The sequence below is a fragment of the Taeniopygia guttata genome, chromosome 21 (assembly GCF_048771995.1).
Source record: "Taeniopygia guttata chromosome 21, bTaeGut7.mat, whole genome shotgun sequence".
NCBI lineage: Eukaryota > Metazoa > Chordata > Aves > Passeriformes > Estrildidae > Taeniopygia > Taeniopygia guttata.
The window spans coordinates 1,997,426-2,021,553 of NC_133046.1; the positions used below are offsets into that span (position 1 = coordinate 1,997,426).

General features: G+C 43.9%; 1 protein-coding gene across 6 annotated transcripts; it reads right to left on the minus strand.

The window, feature by feature from the left end:
- Window positions 1–1,077: 1,077 nt before the first annotated feature.
- Window positions 1,078–20,912, minus strand: NADK (NAD kinase). Of its 6 annotated transcripts, none has more exons than XM_041720455.2 (12): window positions 20,843–20,912; window positions 16,171–16,386; window positions 13,247–13,330; window positions 10,256–10,385; window positions 9,700–9,808; window positions 9,373–9,458; window positions 9,006–9,108; window positions 8,035–8,186; window positions 7,336–7,435; window positions 6,531–6,688; window positions 5,387–5,469; window positions 1,078–4,233 (listed from the first exon to the last, which is right to left on the minus strand). In XM_041720455.2, exons 2-12 carry the CDS (start codon window positions 16,341–16,343, stop codon window positions 4,086–4,088), a joined length of 1,326 nt encoding a protein of 441 aa, XP_041576389.1. In that variant the 5' UTR covers window positions 16,344–16,386; window positions 20,843–20,912; the 3' UTR covers window positions 1,078–4,085. The 6 variants fall into 6 exon arrangements, with proteins under 6 accessions (XP_041576389.1, XP_041576388.1, XP_072773460.1 ...); XM_041720454.2 differs by lacking the exon at window positions 20,843–20,912 and adding an exon at window positions 20,029–20,178; XM_072917359.1 differs by lacking the exon at window positions 20,843–20,912 and adding an exon at window positions 19,946–19,967.
- Window positions 20,913–24,128: the final 3,216 nt, after the last annotated feature.

Below are 24,128 nucleotides of genomic sequence, written 5' to 3' on the forward strand. Positions count from 1 at the left end.
CACTGCAAAAAGCAATTAAATGAGAAACTTAGCTTATATGGGACATTTACAAGGATTCTATCAAAACTGCTGTAATTTTTTCCTCATCTGAGCCCTCTAAATCAGAACTTCTATTAGAAATAAGCATTTTTCTCACCTTGATCCCTTAAATCTGAATCAAATCTATTTTATCTGCAGCCCAAGGGAGGCATGAAGAGGTTAATGTGTGCAGGGGCTGACAGCAGCAGCTGCCTCCGTGACTTCACCCCACAAGTGCCAGTGGCAGCAGGGATTGTTGCTGGAAGAATTGAACATTTAAAGATCACAACACAACGTTTTCAGTCCTTCCCTCACCAAGCCCAGGCAGCAGGGCAAGGCTCTGCTCTGACACAGAGCCTGTGCTGGGCAGAACGAGGTGAAGGAAGTGTTCTGTGGCCAGGTCACAGTGGCACTGTCACAGAAAGTGCTCTGGCCACGGACAGCACAGAGTTTGTCACCAGCCAGGCATGGAAAGGTAGAAAACCCTTTCAAAGGTGCCTTGTAAAACAAAAACTTCACTTAAAAACAGCTCCTTTACCTGCAAAAGGCATCTCCTCACATCTCTCAGCTGCTGGAATGAGTTACAGATTAATTATGAAAGGAAAAGACTCTTAAACATCATTATTAGTATAAAGTTCCACTGGAGAAGTGGATAGAGCTTCATCAGAACATGCTTCAGGCATTTAAACATCATTTTTAATCCTAAACTTCCTGGATAAAAATTAACAGATTATTTGACAAATTTATCTGATCCTTATCTATTTGACCCTTATCTATTTCTTTCCTCATATTTCTATTATTGGGCCTTTCAAAACGGTATTTAATGAAGCCCAGCTGGTTGTACAGAAGATTTCTTTCAAGTTGCACAGCAAATCCAGCAATTATTTCGAGACTTTTGAGAAAAACCTGGTATCAGACATTCAAAAACCCCTTGGGTGTATTATTCCCAGAAAACAGATGCCACTGTCCCATGAGAAGTGTCAAACCCCACACAATTCCAAGCAACTGATTAGGAATTCACAATTTTATATTCTCCCCAGTCAAAGGCAAATCGACCAATCCAACTTTACAAAAAGATTTTATTGAAAGGATTGAAAAATATTTTGTTTCTCAACAATATTTAAAACCAAGTTTTCAATGTGTTAACAATATGTAACAGGATTTTTCATCTTTTAAAAATTCAGTACACTGTTTTATTCCCTACTACAGTTGGTAACAACTTCTCCAATTTCTACCAGAGGATAAAATTATTTTTTTTTTAAACTCACCAAATTAATTTCCCAGCTTTCATTTTGGCCCTTTGTAGATGAAAGGATTTGTAGGTGCCAGTGACTTACAAAGCCTTTTATTAAAAGTCTTAGTCAGCAAACCCCCATTTTTAGCACAGTTTAACCAAGTTATTCTGAATAAGCTACATTAGCAAAATGAGGTTTTATTGCCAATGAAGTGAGGTGCATTTCAGCTTTTTTCTGGTTCAGCTCCCCCACTCCTGGAGCAGTTTAAATGCAGAACTCCAGGGCTGCTCCAGCCTCACTCTCCTGCAGTTTGCAGATTAAAAGCCTTGGAAAGCGACTTTGCACACTCAGATCAACTTTGTGATGTGTTAACACAGCCCAGGCTGTGAAAGCAGCTGGGCCAGGGAGAGTCAAGGCAGCTTTTGGAGGAAAAGCCAGGACTGAAGTCACTGAGCCAGGGCTGCAGCTCTGCCTGGGCTCAGCAGCCACCCAGAAAATGCCTTTTCACAGCAGGAATTCTGTACAAGCAAAGCTGCAGCAGCCTCAGAGCCAGCAATGCAGGTGATAAATTGAAAGAAGAAATTTCAAGCCAACCCCTAACGTAGCTCTGAAGTAGTTCAGTACACTTTGATTACAGATTTAATTACCTGTGCGCTCTGAAAATTAAAAGTTCGGCAATCTAGTCAAGAATAGCTTTACTATTATAAAAAGCATAAATAAAAAGTGCTGAATATAGTTTTATCTTTAAAAAAATACTAGATAAGGCTCATAAATCATTTCACCTCTGCAAAATGATTTTCCACTCCCCAGTGTGCCTTGAACTGTTAATTCTCCACTCATCCACACATTTCTCTAGACACCATACCCTGTTCCTTCTCTCAATTATTGCATGTTTAAATAAAATAGTTCCAAAGCAAAAAAGCCTGACACTTCTCTAGTTCAAAAAGTAACCAGTTATCAAATAACTGAATACTCTGCTTAGGAAACCTGTAAGCAGCTTCAAAACAGTGATAAAACAATTACTGCAGATTCAAGTGAAAGAGAAAGCCCAAAAGCTCCCTGGATATTCTCCAAGATATCCCAAAATCCATCTGGTTTTGACCAATCAAACCAAAATTCTATTTTACAAAATGTACAAACCAAGTGTTAATTTATACCAACATGCTTTCATTGCAATTTCAATCGTTAGCCAAGAGTTTGCTTCTCTTTTCTGGAAAAGTGTTCTCACCTGCATTTCATGAGCTCAGCCCAGGGCAGCATCCAGAAGGGATGAGACATTATTGAAACCACCAGAGGACAACGGGTCAGGCAGAGTTTGGAAATGAACCCATTTCCCATTTCCACTTTGGACCACAGAAACAACGTAAGACAATCATGAAAAACGGTTCAGCAGAGATTCTCCCTCCGTTCCCAAGGAAATCCCACCTCAATCAGGAAATTCATTCCTTGGCAAGATTCTGCCACAGGCATTGAACAGCTCCTGTCCCTTCCTTCAGTGAGCGATGCAGCAAGACTTGAAAATGCTGAAGTTTGGATAAGATGATCAAGAGACTGCACCACAGAGAACATAAATGTAAACATTATCCTTGGGTTTGCTATTTTGCAATTAAAGTACAGTACAAACCCTTTCCCCCCACCCCCAACCAGTTCTTTTGTTGGGGTTTTTTGTTCTTTCATAAAAGCATGTACAATAAAATATGTACAGAGAGAAGTTAGAAACATTTGAAAGCATCTTAAAAAAAGTAAATGTGAGACTTAGAATATCTTGAGCGCGCTGAAGGCACCATTGCTACTCCACTGGGAATGTGTCCTCTCATTTCTCCAGCCCACCAATGCAGAATCCCACCCTGGAGTGCTTAGCACCAAGAGCTGGAAGGTATCCATGGAAGTTGAGGGCATTCAGGATCTAGAATAGGATATTTTCTTCAGGACAACAGTGAATTCAGTAGTAACTGAAGTCCAGATTCTTCTTGAACACTTGAAGAATTATTATTATTATTATTTTAACATGATAGTCTCTAATGCTACCATTTATCCCAGGGAATCAAACAAAAATAATAAAAAAAACCCCAACACATGGATGATTCCCACCAAGGGGAAGTGCAGAGCTGTGAATTAGCTCAGCTACAAACCCAGAATAATTAATGTTCATCCCTGCTGTTTGTGGGTATTCCCACAGTGCTGACAGCCAAGGGTCAGCCACTGCTCAAATGGGCACAAGAGAAAGAAATGTATATATAAAAAATATATATACTTTTTATTACTAGTTCCATCTATTAATAAAAAACATCCTTTGTGGGTGTTTCTTCAGTGTGTCACACTTGCAAGTAAGAAAGTATTTTCTGGGCAGGGTGTATTTAAGATAACAAAGAGGAGCTTTTTTTTTTTTTTTAAAGAAAACTTCTCAGAGCCTTTCTGTTCCTAGCAGTGTTAAATGGAGTTACAAATCTATCAAATGGAAGAGATTTTAATGCCACTTTTCTGCTGCCACTTTTCCCTGGTGTAGCTACATTCAGCCTGCCATGGAACTGGTAAGTCAGAGGTTACAATCAAATCTGCAGATGTGGTTTTGGATAGCAGTCAGGAATGATCCACTCTCAGACTGCTCATTTGGAAGGAAATTCCCATTGGATTAGAACCATCAGAGCCTTCCACTCCCACTCGTGATGGACAGGAAGGAGCAAACCCTTCCCAGCCCCAGCAGCTGAGGGACATCAACCACAGCCACAAGGCAGCTCCGGGGCGGTGCCTGCACCCAGAGCTCCAAAATCCAAGCAGAGGGGAGGGATTCTGCCACATTCCACTGCCAGGAGCCCTGCTGGGTGTGGACACTCAGAATTCTTCTTCCTCCACGGCGAAGTTGTTCTGCTTCTTGCGCACGTTCCAGTGCAGGCACTCGGCCAGGCTCTCGAACCAGTCGCTGACGGGGTCCCGGAAGCAGATGGAGGGGAGGGGGTAGCAAGAGGTAGTGATGCTGATACTGCAACAGCACAGGGCAGTCAGGCAGAGCCAGCAACAATCTGAACAACCCCCAGGCTGCCCCCACCCAGCACAGCACAGATTCACCGCCAGACAACAGCTTTCCATCATCAGTGATCACACCTACAGCTGCTCTCAGCTGGGCTTTCAACAACCAGCAGAGCTCTGGGGACGCTTTCTGTGACACCTCCACGGCCTCCTGCAGCCCCTGGCATCACCCACACAGAGACAAAGGGAACCCAAGGCACCACCTCGGCCTTTGGGTTTCAAGTTTTAAGCAGCAAGCCCAAAAATTCCAGAGTGTAACCAAGGGCCAAACCCTGTGTTCGAATCTTCCCTGGGCACCTTTCAATTTCAAGTTTTAAGCAGCAAGCCCAAGGATTCTGGAGTGTAACCAAGGGCCAAACCCTGTGTTCGAATCTTTCCTGGGCACCTTTCAATTTCAAGGTTTAAGCAGCAAGCCCAAGGATTCTGGAGTGTAACCAAGGGCCAAACCTTGTGTTCGAATCTTTCCTGGTCTCCTTTATAGATGCTCCAAGCTCAGAGGAAATAAAACCTGTTCAGGATGGAGGGTTACACCAGCTGTACATTTCCCTTCATGGCATCTTGTGTGGGCCAAGAGGAAAAAGTGCATCCTGAATAACCAATCTGCCAATCTCCTTCCCAGAGCTGCCTTTTAACACCTCCACCACCACAAACTGAACACAAAACTGAGGGACTTCACACCCTTCTGCTCACTCAAGGCCACGGCAAGTGACCAGCACCACTCCCAGTTAACCCAGTTTAATTCACATGGAGTACTCCAGCACCTCTGCTCAAGGCAGCTGCTGTTGGTTTGCATCTCTCAGAATTCCTAAGATTTATCTTGAAGTTAAAATTTACAGAGTTTTCTAAATATATGCCCGTCTTCCTTGCCAAGCATGCAATGTTTACAGAGTCTGAACGTTTCACTTGCTTTTGTGGGAAGATCTGAAGAACTCAAGTTAGAAATTAAATCCCTTTAGTGCAGTTTGTGCTCTAGGAGGTGTTAGGGTTTATAAAAGCTTCTTTCTTTACTGCCAAAATCACTTTTGGCAGATGTTAGAGAATGAGGGAGCTGCATGAATCAGGATTTTCTATACTTAGAGATAATACAATCAGAAGAGAGGTTTGACCTGTCTCCATGGCATATTTCCTGCCTCTTCCTTCCATCAAACGAAACCCACGCCGTGTTCCTGGCATCTGGTGAGAGCATAATCTGAAAAACAGGAATGGTCCAAAACTCAAGAGCAAGGAACAAACACCTCCTCCACCCTCCCTGCAGAACTGAGTCCTCAGAATTCCACACTTGCACAGGAATTCCTCAGCTGTCCATGGCAGCAGTGCAGTAACACCAAGCAAGCTCCAAACCTTTATTTTTTGTTTATAAACATGTTTTTCTATATGCAGTAAATCCCCTTTTTATAAGTATAAGGTCATAACCCACACAGACCTTCCAGTTCAGTTCTTGTAACTTTAATTCAGTTACAGGAGCTGACGTAGCTCTTCTTTCAAGAAAAATATTGAAGATAATTCAGAAAAATAGATTTTAATACATAATGATTCCAAAGCTGTCAAATTTAGGAAGTTTGGTTCCTATTTAAACTACATTCCTATTAGAATTAACTACCACTGGCCAGTAACACCCACTGACATGAAAGTGTAGGCTGAGAGCTCTGCCATGAATAAACATTGAATTTATGTTGTAAAACAAGAACAAAAAGTCCAGAACACACTCATTTCTCAATGCTAATCCTCTAACATCCTCAGGACAAAATGAGAAAGGAGTTCTTCCTTGCACAAGAGTATTTGTCCAAAATACCCATTCACCAAGTCTATTTTATATTCAGCTATTAAATGTCTTTTTTCTGCAAGACAAGGTTAAAAAAACCCAAATACTGAATTGCAGATAGTGCTAGCAGTATATACCTAAATTTGCAATATTTCTGCATGAAAAGAGAAGTTCTGATTCCCTTCATTGATCATTTACAGGCACTTTAGGCAAGATTATGGAACATTTTTCAGAATGCAAATATAGGAATTCCCATTTTGTAGAATGTTATAGAGTTACAGTCCAGCAGGAAAAGTGTAAAGGATTCCACTTATATTAAGTGTGCAAACTCTTCCAAAGGAAGGCACGTTCTTGAACCAGACTTGGTCTGATCCTGCCCCAAGTGAGAGGCAGCAGGAGCCACACGACGCTTCCCACCCTCCTCACATTCCTGCGGCCACTCCAGAAGCTTTTGAACCAGAAAGAGAAATCAAATGACAGAAGCCAACCTTGAGTTCCACTCCAGCAGGAACCACGATGGGTCTGAAGGACAGGGAGTGGGGGCAGATGGGGGTGATCATGATGGCAGGGACGTTGGGGTGGATCATGGAGGCTCCGGCCGCGGCGGCGTACGCGGTGCTGCCGGTCGGCGTGGACACGATCACCCCTGGGGACAGCAGGACAACAGGACAGGGCCATCAGCTCTAGAAACCAGGGACAGCTCTGAGGGACACCAACAAATCCCACCCTCACCCCTGGGGACAGCAACAGGACAGTGCCATCAGGATTAACAACCAGCGACTGCTCTGAGGGACACCAACACGTCCCATGCTAGGAAAGTGAACCTCTCTCCTGGGATTTCACAGCTCAACTGCAGCCCAGCACATATAAAGTGAGAAACTTCCCCCCCTGACCCTGCCACGTGGTTTCAGGAGTTGCACAACTCAAGTTACACAATTTTGTAATAGTGACTTTCATTTTTTTTCTTTAAGGGTAAGAGCTTTAAAGATTAACTCCTTTCGTTCATGAGTTGAGACTGTTTGCCTTCAGCAAATCCCAGATTTCCAGGCCAATCTTTTCTGAGCTATTTCTTACCCTTAGCATGAAAGGTAATATCCCAAAAAAGAGCTGCTTGCTCTCACATGCCCATAAAACAAAATCTTCCAGCACTTAAAGCTTCACTATGGGAATGAACACACCCACTTTTTGCACACTGATGTTTGCTGTCAGCAGTGAAGTGGAGCTCTGTTTCCAGGAGAGAAAATCCCCCAGGAAAAGCCTGGCCCTGAGCTGGGCCAGGTGAGCAGCACTCACCATCTCCTTGCACTGTGGTTATCAGGTGCCCATCCAAGAACACATCCACGTTGGACAGGTAGGAGGAAGGGCCACGATCCACCACAACTTCATTGAGGACCTGTCACGACACCAAACGTTACTCCAGCCCGCTGCTGCTGCCTTGGCAATGAAATAAATGTCAAAAAAATAAACAGGTTTTCCAGATCTCCTAAAAATCTGTGCTGATTTAGTACCTGCAAATTAAAGTCTCTTTACACTTCCGTCCTATTGAGTGCCAGTTGAAGTTTAAGAATTTAGTTTTGAAGATTTAATTAGATTTAATTCTTAATTTTAAGAATTAAGTTTTGAAGTTTAAGAATTAGTCCCAAGAGCTGGTCACTAACAATATGCAGGGTTTTTCTTCTCATTTATAAAAAATGTTTGGTGTGTCTGACTTCAGAACTACTACTTTGTTTTCAAAATAAAAGGAAGGTTGGACTCGAGCTTGGAGGTGTTTTCCAGCCTAAACAATTTTGTGAAACTATTTCTAGAGCAAAGTGTGAGATTAGCAGCTATGACTGCACAAAGGAAACGTGTGCAGCAGCTCCTCAGCATTTAGAGCACCCTGGGAGCTGGAGCAGCAAGACCCAGCCCCACACTGCTGGGGGAGAGCTCTAACTAAACAAACACAAACTACAAACAATATATTGTTTTTTTTGGCTTGTTTTGCCCTCTGACCTGATATTGCATAATTTGTTTGCCCACTTCTTTCTCCAGGTTTGCAGACACAACTCCATTCTCCTCTATCCCATTCTGCACTGTGGTTTTCTCCCTGTGCTCCTTCACCACCTTCACCTTGAGCCTGCTCCGGAGAACGAGAGCAGCATTGCCTGGAGGGGAAACACAGGAAAACACACAAAAATGAGATGCTGGCACAGGAAATAACCCCAGCAACGACTAACCCACTCTATGAAATGCCATCCAGCTATTCCTGAGCTTTCAACATTCCCAGTTTCATTCACAACATAATTGGCTACACTTGGCTGAAGCTCAAAACTGATTTTTAGTAGCAACGAGCAAAAATCAAAGCCAAATTTCAAGCCAGTCCCTTCCCACTTTTCTTATGATGTAAAAAGAAAATTTAAATTTTATATAGAGATTATTAAAATGGGAAAACGCTGTTGGGCTCATGTGATCTTCAGTAAGACAAAAGCTAAGTTTAAAGAAAATTAAAGTATTAGAAACATGTATTAAAAGATACTGTTCTAGTGAGAGTTTTAGACATCTTTTCAGGAATCTACTTTGGATGCAACTCAAATAACCTCATATTGAAGAACAAAGAATTTACTTCCTCAAATATTTTATTTTCCTGCCTTCTCAGTATTTAAACACTGCACTTTATTTCTATGCTTAGTTGCTGTTTAACATAAATTCTACTTTATCTTACACTTATTTACTCCATAAAGTTATTTCTTAGCCCTTTTTCTTTACAGAGCAGTACAGAGAGCAGCACTGTATGGGTCAGTGCAATACAGAACTTCTGATAATTTAAGATACATTTCTGGTAATTTAAGATACATTTCTGGTCATCTAAGATTTCTCTTAATTTCAGATACATTTCTCAAGTTTCAAATCTTAAGGGCCAACCTAAAAGAGTAGATTAAGAAAAAGTAACAAACAAACACCACAACTTGTCCCCTTAAATTTACCTTCTATAACCTGAGTGACTTGGGACTGAAAATTCTCAAAATTAAATGGAGTTAGAAATCCAAGGGATCCCAGATGAAAAGCCATAACTGGAGGTACACTACCCTATCAATAAAGAAAAGAGTTTTAAAGCTACTCAGTCAAAGCAATCCATACTTCAACTATTTGTCTGTAAATATTGTGACTACTGATGAAACTTCAACTGTGTTTAATAGAAAACAACACATTTGACATTCTTTTCACAAGGTAAAAAAGAGGGAATGAAGAACAAAAGGCAAATGCTGAACTCAGCAACAAAGAGGGGGAAAAAACACTTTTAAATACTTCCAAAAGGAATGGTTTATGGGTTTATTTCCCATAAGAACCAACCTGGAAAAGAGAAGAAGCATAAAGTAAGGTCCCATCTCCTCCCAGGCATATGATAAAGTCAATCTGATTGGAGATATCATCATAGTCTAGGAGAAACGTTGAGATAAAAAGTTTTGAATTAAATTGTATCCACAACAAAAATTATGAAGATAAATTACAATTTGCAGCACGCAAACATTCCCTCACAAATATATAAAAAAGCACAACTAAGATGTAACAACTGTCTGCAAAAGGCACAAAAGTTTTACAAATTCAACCCAACAATTAAGAAAACACCAAGACAATAAAATACACTCCAACTATCCTTTCAAGAAATCATTTCCATACCTTCTCTGAAGGTGCAAAATTTCTTCTTCACTGGTCCAAAATTCTCATCATTAGCTATAGCAGGGTCTTCCAATACTTTTTTTTCTACATACACTATCATGTTGTTCTCCTGAAGAGAGAAAATAAGCTTGTGAGGGACCTCCTAACAACACACTTGACTGTCTCCATAATTTCCATTAACTTAAGACATAAATAATATTTACAGTCATGTCCTGCATCTGCTGGGTGTTTTTAATGTGTGATCTAATCCTGATGAGAATTTTGCAGCATGCACTGACCATTTAATAAATTAAAGTTTGGAATAAAGATTACATGATACAGCAATGTTTGCTCAAGGCTTAATAGTTTCAGCTTTTTATATCCCATTTGTGTAATTCAAACTGCAAACAGAATGAAGTTTTTACTTTAATAATTTAATTTTAAGCTTCATACTGATCTTAACTTCTGCAAGAAATTTAAGTACACCCAGTGGCAGTGAGTATGAAAACTTGATTGCACAAATTCTGCACAGAATCTGCAGGTAGAGAAAGCTGAGGTGTAATTTCTATTTTCTCACCTCAGTGAGGTACACACAGAGCTCTTTGAAGGGCTGCAGCAGACTGGCATCACGGATCTTCTTAATCACAAGGACACTCTTGGGAGGTTTGTTCCATGTCAACCGCTGGCTTGCTGGATCCTGAATGTGCCTGGGGGACAAAAAAAACCCAAACATCACCACATTTTGGTGTGACACTGATAAAAACACATCCTCCAGGACGGGGAACACAGCCCTACACACCAGGGCAGGGAAAGGCAATAATTCCCATTGCAGCAATGTTCCTGAGGGAAAGGCAATAATTCCCACTGCAGTGATATTCCTAAAGAAAAAGCAATAATCCCCATTGCAGTGATGTTCCTGAGGGAAAGGCAATAATTCCCATTGCAGTGATGTTCCTGAGGGAAAGGCAATAATTCCCACTGCAGTGATATTACTAAAGGAAAGGCAATAATTCCCATTGCAGTGATGATTCTGGGCTTTACTACATGCAGGTGATAAAGACAGAATTAATAATTCTGGTCCCTACTGCCCTGTGAATGACCTTTGCCAACAAGGACCTGGAGAGAAGCACCACAAAAGCTCTCAGAAAAAGTTCCTCAACTGACAGACACCACTGCTTCCTCTTGTTTTAGTGCTGACTCAAAGGGGAAACATTCAATTAGAGTATCTGAAAGAGTCACAGCATAATTATTTCCCCCATCCAATACTCTAAATCAAACAGCTTAATGTAAATTTAAAATTCATTTCATTTCAGTGCTCACATTTGGGATACAAACACAGCAGAAACTAAAGGTTAATGCAGGGCTCTAATACCAATAATGCTGACAAGAAGTAGGGATTGCAGCACTGAATAAACCCAAACTAGCACCAACTTCATTCAAACAAAAGCCAGTCTGCCTGTTTCAGCTGTACTCACCAATTCCATCCAGTTCTACTGAATGAAAAGTTATTCATAACTTGCTTTAAGATCTTCATGTTTTTTTCCAGGGTTCAGGCAAAAACAACAGCTCCAAATAAAATAAAAGGCCAAGGCTTTTATCACTTATTAATAACTGCAACCTCAGAAGAATACATTTTTCCCTGAAAAATGTTCTTTTTCTTCTACTGAAGATTTCAGTCAGTTCCAATAAAAAGTTGTGAGACTTTACAAAAAATCTTGTATAAAACTTGTATTCCAGATCCTCGAGGCAAGGTTTCATAAAGAATATCCCATTTCAAGGAAAATAAACAGGTATTTGATTTCCTTTTCTCTCAAGAGCACAAGCCCCTGATCCTGTCTTCGCTGAGTATTCATTCAATTCATCAAAAAGCAGATTTGCAAGTTCTAGAGCTGCTGGTTGTATTGAAAGAGACACCAAACCTTCCCTAACTTAAGCCTGCATATAAAAATGATGATTTTGTTAAAAATAATCCTTCCCGTGAGGAGAGTTTAACAACATTACCCACAGCAGAGGGGGAAAAAACACCAACAAGGTTTTGCTTGTTTTTAAAACCCACAAAACCTCGTGTGCAGCAAAAGTAATTTACAATTTGCTTTTCAAACAAGTCCTTGCCTTCAGCAGCCTGGAGGCAGCTCTGCTCCCGGCCCTGCCTGCCCAGGCTTTTCCCTGGCACAATCCTGTCCCTGTCCTTATATCCCCGTGCTGGGCCAGCCCCTGGGAGGAGCAATTCCCCGGGTCAGGTGGATAAACACAACTTGGGCTGGCTTTGAGCAGCACTGCAGCGCCCCAGGGCTCTTTACAGCACCACGGGAGAATGAGGAAGCTCGGAGTTGCCAAAAGGAGGGATCTGTGTTAGACTTTCCCAGGAAACGGTTTGATATCACCAGGAAGGTTACAGTCTACAGAGGTAGAGATTTGGGCAAATAAATATTGACTGCAATGTCTTACAGTTAACTGGAAGAGCAATTAAATAAAACTTTCTTAAAGGGGACAAAAGTACAGAATGGTTTGGATTGGAAGGGCTTTAAAGCCCATCCAGTCCCACCTTCCACCATCTCAGGTGGTCCAGTCTGGTCTTGGTCACCTGCAAGTGGGGCAGCCACAGCTCCTCTGTGCCAAGACACCCCAAAACCAGGAATCACTACCTTGATTAAACCCTGAATTTCCTCACCTGGCCAAGTCAGGACCCATTTATTAAATATGTAACACCTGTATAGAAAGCAACACTTTATGCCACCCAAGCTACAAAATTAAAATGTTTATTTGCCCACTAAGCAGAAACCAGCCCATATTTCCACATTTGTCAACAGTCTAAAAGCAAAATTGCTTTAACTGACAGTACCAGAGGCCAAACAGAAAAGTTGAAAGTACAAATTCAAACACCATCACCAAGGAAGGGAGAAGGCTTCCCTCAGATTTCACAGCACACAGAACAGTTCCTCTTCCTCCTCTTGTGGTGCAAAAAAGAATTTTTATTGAACTGGAAGTATGGGAGTTGCCCTTTTAGACAGCAAACTATGGACTGCAGACCATGCCAACTTGGCAAAGCTGACCCCAGGGTGGCAATCAAGCAACATGAAAACCTCTAAAAACCAGGTAAAATCCAAACAGTGCTGAGGGAGCTGGGGGTGTTCGGAGAAAAGGAGACTCAGGGGTGACCTTATCCCTCTCTACAGCTCCCTGAAAGGAGGTTGTGGTCAGGTGGGGTTGGGCTCTTTCTCCAGGAAGTGACAGAACCAGAGGACACAATCTCAAGCTGTACCAAGGGAAATATAGGTTGGATATTAAGAAAAGCTTTTTTACAGAAAGGGTGATAAAGTTCTGGAATGGCTGCCCAGGGAGGTGGTGGAGTCTCCATCCCTGGGTGTGTTTAACAAAACCTGGATGTGGCACTGGGTGCCAGGGTTGAGTTGAGCTGTTGGGGCTGGGTTGGACTCGATGGGTTTGAAGGTCTCTTCCAGCCTGGGATTCTGTGAATTCCGATTAGGGGGTGAACAAAGTGGAATCAGTGCAAAAGCAAAGTGGTTTCCTTTGCCACAGAAGGAGCACTGATGGGAGGAGTACTCACATAATCGTTTTAGGATTCTGCAGCATGCAGGCCTTTGGTCCAAACGTGGTCACTGGGCATGGTCCATGCAAGGAGCGTGTTCTCCTGAAGGCAGAGAAAACAATCAGTGAGTGAGAGAGATGTGCTGACAAACTGTGGCTGCCCGGCTGCTCAAACACCAAACCCTCCTTTGAAGCAGCTGCACAAAAACAATACAGAGCAAAGTGCATTTCTTAAACCTACATGTGCTTCCCAGGCAGGGTAATTTTACAGATCTCATATTTCCTATGGCTGCAGGCACAAGAACAACACTTCTATTCTGTGTTTCTCAAAGCACTACCTCTTACCTAAAAGCACATTTTTTAGGATGGCTGAATGTGGTATAAATACAGCTAAAACAGCTCAATGAGTGCTCATCCCCTCACTGAGGGCTTTGGGTTTCCCAGTGTGTGACTTGACAAGGAGTTCTCCAACACCTCCAGATGTTTTTAGCGTGGTCAAGTCACAGTGTCTTGGTCATTTAACACCCTTAATAAATTAATCAAACAAATTCTTCAACCCTAAGGCACATGGAGATTTGTATCTGCAGTATCAGGCTGCAATTTTGAACAGCTGAAAAAGAATTGCTGTTTTCCCCCATTTATTTCTCTAATAAAATATTTGTCTTCAAATAAACAGGGGCTCTGAGGTGTCATTTATCCTCAAAATTGAATCCCACCAGGACACAGGGTTATTCCTGGCTCTAGGATGAGATTATCTGGATAAAGTCAGAACTTTTCTGCCTCACCTCTCTCCCAAACTCCTCCAGAAAAGCTGGAACTGGGAGCAAAACTTGCTCAAGCCATGGAACTGCTGAAGCATTATGTGACTGCTATTAGAATTATTCTATTATAAAGAAGGGGGAAACATTTCTTTCCTGGGCTTAATTCAATCACATCTTGCTTGCAACAATCATCACTGCAGAGCCTTCTCTTGTGTGTTACAAAGCAGCTCAGACCAGCCTGATGACTCACTCCTAGAGCTAAAAATCCCTCAGAAATCTAATAAAAATCAAAACCAGATCACAGGTTAAACATGCAATTAAGAAACAACAGCAACATCTTATTTGTTCCTTGCCTCATAAAATATGCCAGTCTAAGATTTGAATTCCAGTAACAAAACCAGAATAATTTCTTTTCCACCTGTAAGTCCAGGCATGACTGACCAAGTCAGATAAGAGCATCACTAAGTGTTTAAAAAACACATTACTAAGTGTTTTATAAAGTTTACCTTATTGATATTAAACAAGAAAAATGAGCAAGGACTGACATAACGAGAGATTAACATGTCTGTCAATAAGGGCAAAGGGATGGTAAGTCCCCATCTACTTGTGAACAATTACCCTTGGCATTAGGATGGTTAAATAACACCCTGGCAGCATCACCTCCCACTTCTTGCTCCACTCCAGCTTCTCCCGGATAACTGTGATTTTTGCCCTTTCCCAACACAGGTCATTATTTGGTGCCACTCCCAGTAATTGGCCAAATTCTGTTCCCATGTAAGGCTTTAAATATCCACATCTGACCTCCATGACATTCCAAAAGCTTCCTCTTCAAGCCCTAATTAATAACTGGTGTAAATTCTCCCTGAGATTCCACATGGTTATTAGTGCTCAATAAAGTGCTTGAGTGAACAGAATTTTAAGGTATTGCTAGTCAGGCTGCCTTTGCTCAGAATGAGCAGCAATGCCCTGCAAATTCTACATCTTTTAGGGAAATCTACTTATCAGTTCTCAGCAGCTGGGCAGCTACCTGGAGCTGAACAGCACAGAGGGAGCCTGAGAGCACTTCCTGCAAAATGCCTTGAGACAATTTAGCTCTGCAGTGAAGACAGCCAGAGAATGACTGCAGAGCATCCTAATGAAGGAAAATCTCAGAAGCAATTACCCTGATTCAAACCCAAAACAGACACAGCACTTCTGGCTGAAAAAGCAGCTGTTTAGCTCCAAAATAATGCACAAAAATTTAGACCACGTGGTCTTCTATGCAGATTGACTGAAAAGTTTGAGTAGAGAAGGGAAAAACACCAGTTTTACAGCACAATTTAAATATCAAGTCTTACATTGGCCATACACACACCACCAGAGCTCCAACAGAGCACAGCCCTCAGAAAACACTTCCCAGAAGCATCAAATACACTGAACTACAAACACAGAGCAGTTATTTACCTAACCTTTCAAGGCTTTTAGTTTGCCTCCCTTCACCACAAACCCACCCCCTGTGCCCTTGAGCCTCACCCGTGTGTTCTCTTGCCTCCCAAGAACATTCCTAACCAGCAAAGCAGGAGCTCTGCACAGGAATTCCATCTGCTGAGCAGCTCCCTCGTGGTTCTACCCATGTTTTAGGGACAGTCCCAGCACAAGGAAGGTGAAGTCCTGCTGTGCCTCCCACAAGATCAAGACACGGCGCTGCCCCTGCCCGCCGTTCAATATTTACAGCGGGTCCAAAGATCACCAAATCAGAAGTTCTACCCACCCTGTCCACATGACAGGAGCTTTGCAATGAGATCAGAAAGTTGGCTCCAAAAAAAGAATGGGTGTTTCTCACTGCTCGGAGACAGCCTGCAAACACAAAGTAACTTTTTGCTGCCTCACCAACAGGTTTTTAACACACAGCACTAAAGCACTGGCTTGAGCTTTCGTAAAAGTCTAAAGAATTGTCTCTGCTGTTGACTAATTATTATTTGGAGACTGTGAGCTCTGCAGACACCTGATTTGACAAGCCATGAAAACTTTGATTCTGAGTCTGCTCTAAGTCAACACCCCACCTTCGTTTTGAACGTTTTGAACCTTCCGAGGCACTTCTTAAGAATCTCTCATAGCCATATTAAAAAAAAAAAACAACCCACAGTAAAATCTAGTTTATTTCATATATTTTAGCAGCAAGGGGAAGAAGCAGGGGCCTCACCTGAATTCTTTGGTGCTTCCAAGGGCTGGTGAAGCTGACAAACTGCGTGACTTGGCTCGGCCCCGGCTGGTGCTGCCCCACTCCTCATCGCCGTGACACGCCGAGCAGTGGTAGGCAGAGTCTGAGCTGCCATCAGCCCTGCTGGCACACAGCTTCTCCCGACTCATCTCCATGCTGGAACTGCAGGAACCTCGGCCAGAGAGAGAAATCCAATCCCTGCGGTGGAGAGGGACAGGCAAAACCTCAGCGTCCGCAAAGGTAACGGAGCTTTCCTTTAAATTCCAATTATGGGCTCAGCTGGCTTAAAGAAAAACAGAAGATTTGCTATCACAGTCCCTCCTCTCTCAGTAGATAACATGCTGAACATCAAAAAATTACTGGACTTGTGTTTAACATCAAGAAACTCCTGGAGTTGTCCAGGAGATGAGCGCTGCTGCCAAGAGGAGCCGGTGCTTTGAGCCATTTCCCTGTTTTCTGCAGCTCCTGCTCTGTGCTCAGCACTGCTGACCAAGGTGGAGCTTCCCCAGGGCCCCACAGTGGTTTTTATCATTGTTTTTCAGCAATTAAAGTGTTTTAAAGTCCCTGCAAGAAAATCTGGAGGAGCATGTTACACTTAACACAGTTCACACACACTAATAAAGACTTCTCCGAAGAATCTGGGAAGTTCTTCAAGGTAATCAGAAGTTCCTGGAATTAAAAATTACCAGTGTGTTCCCAGACTGAGAAGAGGCCCAGCATAGATTTGTGTCTTCAGTTACACAAGAGATAAAATTAATTTATTTTAGCTATTAAAAAAAAAAAAAAAAAGCTTTAAATATGTGCCAAGGAATCAAGGCACAAGAAAACTATAAAGTCATGAAAAACTATAAAAGTCTCTTATGAGGTGATACATATATTGAATAGGTAAAATAGAATACTCTAAGAGCAAAAAAAAACCCAAAAAAATAAAAAAACCCGTCAGATAATGCAACAGAAATAACCTTAATAAGCCTTAGCTTTTAAAATAAAAGAGGTTAATACCAAGCTGAGGAGAGACAAAAACAAGCTGGAGGACAATACCTAAGTCCTTAACTAATTTTTGACAAATTTGAGAGATGATCCAAAACAAACAGGACAAAGAAGGACAAATGTGCAGTATTTCAGTTCCACGAACAGCCAGCACAAATGAGAGATAAACAGCTGGTTAGAGCACAGTTTTGCAGAGATAAAACAAACCACAAAACCAAAACAAAACCCAAACTTGAAACAACTGCAGAAGTTGTAGAGGTCTTGTGAGCAAGTTCTCATTACTTGAGGGAAGTAGAGAAGAAATCTTATCAGAATAAAAATAGAAACCAACTTTCAGTGCATGAACAAACACTAAACCATAAACAAATAGTATCCATGAGAGTGCAGCCCAGAGGAACAGCAGATTCCTCAAGTCAGTTGATTCCAACACAGGGGGAAAAAGTTGGTTCAGTAAAAATTTGCAGATGTTTTTTCCAATGGTTTCATCACTTTGGATGAAGCTCCCACCTCATCCTGCAGAGAGAGGTACTAAACCTTGGTGCAACCATGAAAATGGGCTGTGGCTCTGGGAAATCATCACACAACGAGGAGATCTGGGGTGAAAGTCCCCAGAGAATGGCAAACCCCATAACTTTACCACAACTCCAATGTGCAAACAACAAAATGCAGGTGTAATTTTAGACTCATTACTAAATTAGACAGCACCACCACCTAATCAAATTAGAAAGTGCTTTCGCTCCAGCTGTAGCTTAGGCTGACCGGAGGAGAGCATCACTACAAAGAGGTGCAATTACTGCCAGCCATTAATGATTTACAGCATCCTGCCCTTGAAAGGTACCAATGTTTAACTGGGGGTTGCTCATTGCTGTGTCACTTGTGACGACCACGGCTTGGGAAACAGCCATTGCAACAGACTTGCAATTTTGTCCAGCTAAGATTAGCAAAATATACCTCTATTTTTAGACAATTCAAGTTCATATATAAATTTTGTGCCCATAAGTTGAGCAAGGGAGGCAGAGAACAATAATTTATGTAATAAGCAATATGTGTTTCCATGTGACTTTGACTGAAGAATGTTCATCTGACAGATGCTGACAGTAAAGAAAATGAGATTAGCACAAAACTGGAAGTAAGAAGAGTACAGACATACTAAATACAGCCTAAGAACTTGATATTCCCTCCATGTAATACCTTCCAATTCAGGATGTTTTAACTACAGCTTACACCATGCACTGTTTAATTAACATTCCCTCACAAGACCTTTATTGAATAAGCAGACTTGACATAAGACAAAACTGCCACTGAAAGCTTCCAGGATTGGATCCAAAAAAACCTTTAAACACATGGTGACAAACTAATGAAAAGGCTGCTCTGTTTTAAATCATGTCCAAAATAAAAACAACACAAGAAAAGCAAATATTTAAATGTCCAGCACTGCAGAATGGAGGACAACTGAGAAAGTGTCAACATTTAACAACAAATATCTATGGTGGTGACAGAGCAGCCAGGTGAGTCACCACTCACATGTATCCAACTCCACTTTTATTGTAGTTTCCCATTTCTAATTTCACGCAATGTTCCCCTGAACAAGAACTTCCCAAGGGTTTCATCAAACCTTTATACAACCCCATGACATCCCCCAAAGGAGCTGCAAGGCTGCAAATCACCCAGGGATTTAATTTTATTTTATAACGACCATGCTTGTAAGCTGTTCTTTCGTAACAAACTTTTCCTGTTAAATACCCTGCCCTAAGTCATCCTGGTTAAAGGATTACTGTAGGGTCCATCCTGACAAAGTCCTCCCAGTGCTTTAACCCCCCTCTAAGGCCGCAGCATTTGTACTGATTTCTTAAAAATAATTCAAAACTCATTTTGCACTTTATTATTGACTTTCTCTTGGGGTATAAGAGGACAATGTTCTAAACAAAACTGTACCTCTCGTCCCATTGCTACAGAGCACAGTGTGCTTGATCACTGTGCTCTGTGGAGCTTTCTTTTGTTGGATTTTGCTGAATAAAGCACTCCAGCAGAGGAGACATGCCTATGACTCTATCCCGAAGGCACCAAACCCCCTCTCTCACACAAATGAAGGAAGAAATCCATCAGACAAAGCTTGCTTTAGTTTAGAAGTTCATATTCCAGGGAGCCTGCAGAAAACCAAAAGCCGGCAGTCTAGCAGCATTTACAATTTTAGCTTTTGATTACACACCCAAATGCTATTTCCACCAAAACCCGGGCACTTTGAGCATCACGTGTGTGCTGCCCAGGCAAAACAAGTCCCTTTGCTAACCCTTCCTCTGCCAGCACGGACCGGGCACGAACCCAGGGCCGGAGCCTCGGGGGCGAACAGCGGGGCTGGCCCTGCGGGAAGGGTTATCCTTCCTCGGGGGCAAACAGCGGGGCTGGCCCTGCGGGAAGGGCTATCCTTCCTCGGGGACAAACAGCGGGGCTGGCCCTGCGGGAAGGGTTATCCTTCCTTGGGGGCGAACAGCGGGGCTGGCCCTGCGGGAAGGGCTATCCGGCCTCGGGGCTGCCCAGGGGGATCCCGCGGGCTCTACCGGAGCCAGCCCGCAGGGAGCGGGATGAGGGAATGCGGGACTCAGGACACATGCGGGCACGGAGCGGCCCCGGCGGGGACAGGCACCGGGGAGGGGACACAGGGACACGCACCGGCGACACGCACCGGGCGGACAGAGCGACACGCACCGGGGACACACAGACGCACACCGGGGGCACACAGACGCACCGCGGACACACAGACGCGCACCGGGGACACCCGCACCGCTCCTCCCTCAGGGCCGCCCGGCCCGGCCGCGCCGCCCCGCTGGGCTCCCCCGGCCCCCGACTCACGGCGTGCTCAGGGCCGGGCCCCGCGGCGGCGCTGGGCGCTGTGAGGGGCGCTGTGAGGGGCGCGGGGCCGCCGGGCCCTGCGCGCCTCCATCGTCCCTCCCCGCCGCCCCGCGCAGGCGCGCTGCCGCCGCGGGCCCACCGCGCAGGCGCGGAGCGGGGCGGCTGCGCGGGGCCGCCGCTGGCCCGCGGGGTGATTAGCGCTGGTTAGCGGTAATTAGCGCTAATTAGCCACGGGGGTGGCTGGGTGGGCTGCGGGTGTGTAGCGGCTGCCTGAGTGGCCGGGATCGCACCGGGTTATACCCGCGGTGGAGGTGCCAGCCCAAGCCCCTCACGCCGCCCGGCACCCCCGAGCCCTCACACCGCCACATTGCGGCCACACCGCACCCTCATCTCCGGCCATCCCGTCCCTTCAACCGCCGAATTCCAGCCATCCCCATCCCTCCTGCCACCCCGTTCCTCCAACAATCCCCCGCCCTCACCTCCAGCCATCCTACACCTCGAACACCTCCAGCTTCCAACCATCTCTCTCCTCACCCCATCCCTCATCTCGCACCATCCCATTCCTCCAGCCACCTCACCTCTCACCATCCCACCTCCTCAGCTCCACCATCCCATTCCATCCCAGCGCTCCAACCATTTCACTTCCCACTATCCCACACCTCCCCACCTCCACCATCCCATGCCTCAAACTATCCCACCTCCATCCTGCCATACCTCCCACCATCCCATCCCTCCAGCCATTCCACCTCTCACCATCCCATCTCCCACTCTCCAACTACCCCATCTCCCCCATCCCACACCCCAAGCCTCTCACCTCCACCGTGCCCTCTCAGCTCAGGCACAGACTGCACCGTCCCCTGCCCTCCTCCTGCCTTTTGCCCTGCAGCTCTCACCACGCCCTTGGCCAAGGGTGTGGCTGTTGGCACAACCCTCACGTCCTGCTCTCATTGCCCTACATGTCACAAACTTTTACCTTAATCTGGCTTTTCATCATCGGGTACAATGTCCTTTGACACAAAACTGCTTGACAGCCCACACCACTTTGTGAGGATCACTCCTTTCAAATACAGACACTAAGTGGTGAAAAAAAAGCAAACATCCTCCAGTCTGTAGTTGAATTGAAAAAAATTAAAAGGTTCTGGTACCTCAAAATCATCAGGAGCTTTGTCACAACTTCAACAGGAGGATCAAGCCCCTGGATGGATGCCAGCAAGAAAACAATTCTTCACTTACCAAACCTAATTTCAAAATTGCATCTTCTGCTTTAAAGAGGCCACACTCATGGGATAAATCACACCAGGATGAGCCCACACAATAAGAGCAAGTTACACCATAAGAGAATGTGGCACTTGGGGATTTTTTTTTTCTTCTTCTTCTTCCTTTATGTAGTAATTTGTTTCTGGGGAACCAGGGAGCTGTAAATAACTGATGGTCAGTAAAGGCTGAAACAAACTTGAAAAAGAGGAAGCAGTTGCTAGATGTGGGAAAATACCATTGGCCATGTTACACCACTCTTGAAAGTACAGGATTTTGAGGCAAAATTTCTCTTTAGTCCTTCATTCCAGAGGCCAGTGTGCCAGGAATTAAGGCAACAGTACACAGCTCTGTGGAGCTAATGATATCTCAGAGCCTCAAATGTCTTAACTGTGCTGAAAGGGATTCTCAAGGTGTAAAGGGACACCAGAACATGACACTAGGCAGGAATTCAGCTTTAGGAGTCAAAGCATTGCCCTGAAACCCGAAGTGAAAAACCATCCCGGGAGAGATGCTCGGACACAGGAGCTCTGCCAGCCACCACTCACTGACCAAGGCTGGCTCTTGGGATGGACTTTTCCAAATTCACCAGGGTGAAAGTGAGAAATCCCCACTAGAGCCACGACGATTTACAAAAAGAAACCCTTCAAGTGGTTCTTCCCACAGCGCAGCCGCTTCCCTGCTGTTGCCCAACATTTTGTAAGAGGCCTGAACTCTGCAGCAGGAGCAGCTCTTATCCCTGGTAATTGGTGGAGATAAGACTGCTAAGCAGCTGAGCCTGTCCTATTTATAAAAGGGCTGCTGTTAAAACAGCAGCTCTGAGCTGGGCAAGTTCAGCAGCGACCTTGGGAGCTCTGCTTGGGTGTTGGGATGAGTGTCCCGGGCTGTGACAGCTCTTTCCTCCCCAGACTGCAGTGACAGGACAAACAGAAGGGTTTAAAGTCCCTTTTAAACATCTCCTCCCTGACACCATGAGCAGAACCCTCTAAGCCAGGTTGTGCTTCCTTTCTCTCAGGGAAGAAAACAAAGAGAAATGTTGGTAGGAACTTGAGAAACGAGCATAAAAACATTCTGGTTTTTGGTTTTTTTTTTTTTTCCTACTGGGGTTCTCAGTTCCTAGAAATAACAGAAAAGATAATTTTACAAAAATGCTGTTGTTTGACAACTTGCACAGATGTGCCTGGTACAGAAGCTCAGTTCAGCCTCCACCTACACCCCAAACCTACCTCCAACAGGAGGCATTTCAACTGAGCAGGAAGCAATTAGCAAATTGCCTATATTAACATCTAGCAGAGTGGAAGAACATAGTTCTTACCTCTCAACCCTAATTTCAAGCAGCCTCAGATGACTCAGAATTCCTGAGGGATCATGAGAAGTAAAAAAGTCCCACAAAGCCTGGATTCTGATGGAGATGGTGGCACGTGAATGTGACAAATAAATTATTTCTCAATGGTGACACACTGACACGAAGACAGGGAAATGCTTTTCATTATTTAGGCTGATTACCAACACCTCCAATCATTAAATTAATGTCACTGTCCCAGTTTTGAGGCTGAACTACATTAATTGACTTACATAAGGGTTAATAAATCTGAGATGAGCAATTGGGAATGTTGGCCTGATACCCAAACTCCATCCCCAGATCATCTCTGGCAGTGTCAGGGTAGGACTGAGAGCAAAGTTAGGTAAGAGAAGTGGAGAGATTTTGGAGAAGTCTAACATGAAGAGGAATATCAAAATTAGCAGCCACGACTTACCTCCTGTCTTGAAGCAGGATGACTGTCTGCAAAAAATCCAAAAATCAAAGGATGTGTCCTCGTGAGAGTCAGCTTGGGGTGTTTGGGAGGTGCTCTGTGTCTCCCTGAGTGACTAACAGTGTGCTTTTCTGCCTTTAAAGCAGATAAAATCAATTGCTTTCCTCTTTATCAATCTTGTCAAGACTGTAATCTCCCTGACACAGGAAATGCATCATTGCATGTGCCCCAGAAGTGTTCAGAAGTGGATGGGTTTTCACTTGTAAATAAAAATAATTTTGAAAAACTGTTTTAACTTATCACACCATTTCACTGCTCCCAGGAAAACTGGTGATTCTTTTGAGGAAGGAACCTTGGTTCATGGCAGACATTGATTCTTTTTAGGAAAGCAGTTTGATGAACTGGAAAATGTAAAAGCTTCTAGTTGCTTCATTTTCCAGGTGTTTCTGCAAGCACAGTCCTGCAGCACTGGATTTTAAACCAATTTACCAGAGAGATGTGCAGCCCAGAGGAATAAACAGCCTGCTGAAAGAAGAGAGGAAGTTGGGTCACCAGCTTTCGTAAGTGCCCAGGCTTTGAAAACAGCCCGAGGAGTGACAGCAAGAGTGAGGTGGATTCCTCTCTGATATCATGTGTGACCAGGCACTGGCAGCTGTGGAATGGGCTGAAATGGCAACAGGTGACAGGAAAAGTAAAATGGCCAAACTGTTTTTGTTGCTGGCAAGGGAAAGAATTATCACTGCAGGCTCTGTACAGGTGTGAAATACCATGTTCTTGTTCCAAAGGAAATAAAGCTAGTGGGGGGCTCATTCTTTTTTTTTTCTAGGCTGCCACAGCACAACCTTATCCCAAACTAGCTGGCTCAGCAGGTACCAGAATCCTTGGAGCACTGCAAACACATCCATCCTGCAGGGAGGCTGATCCTTGTTAGCTCGCCAGGAGTTAACACCAATTTCTGCTCTCAGAGCCTCCAGGGAGCCAATTTGCAGCTTGGTCATTACCAAAAATTTCCTTGCAGCCCTAAGACTCTTGCAGTTTTAAGTTGGAGAGCTTTGTTGTCCCCAATTAGCAAAGTCGCTGCCATCACCTCAC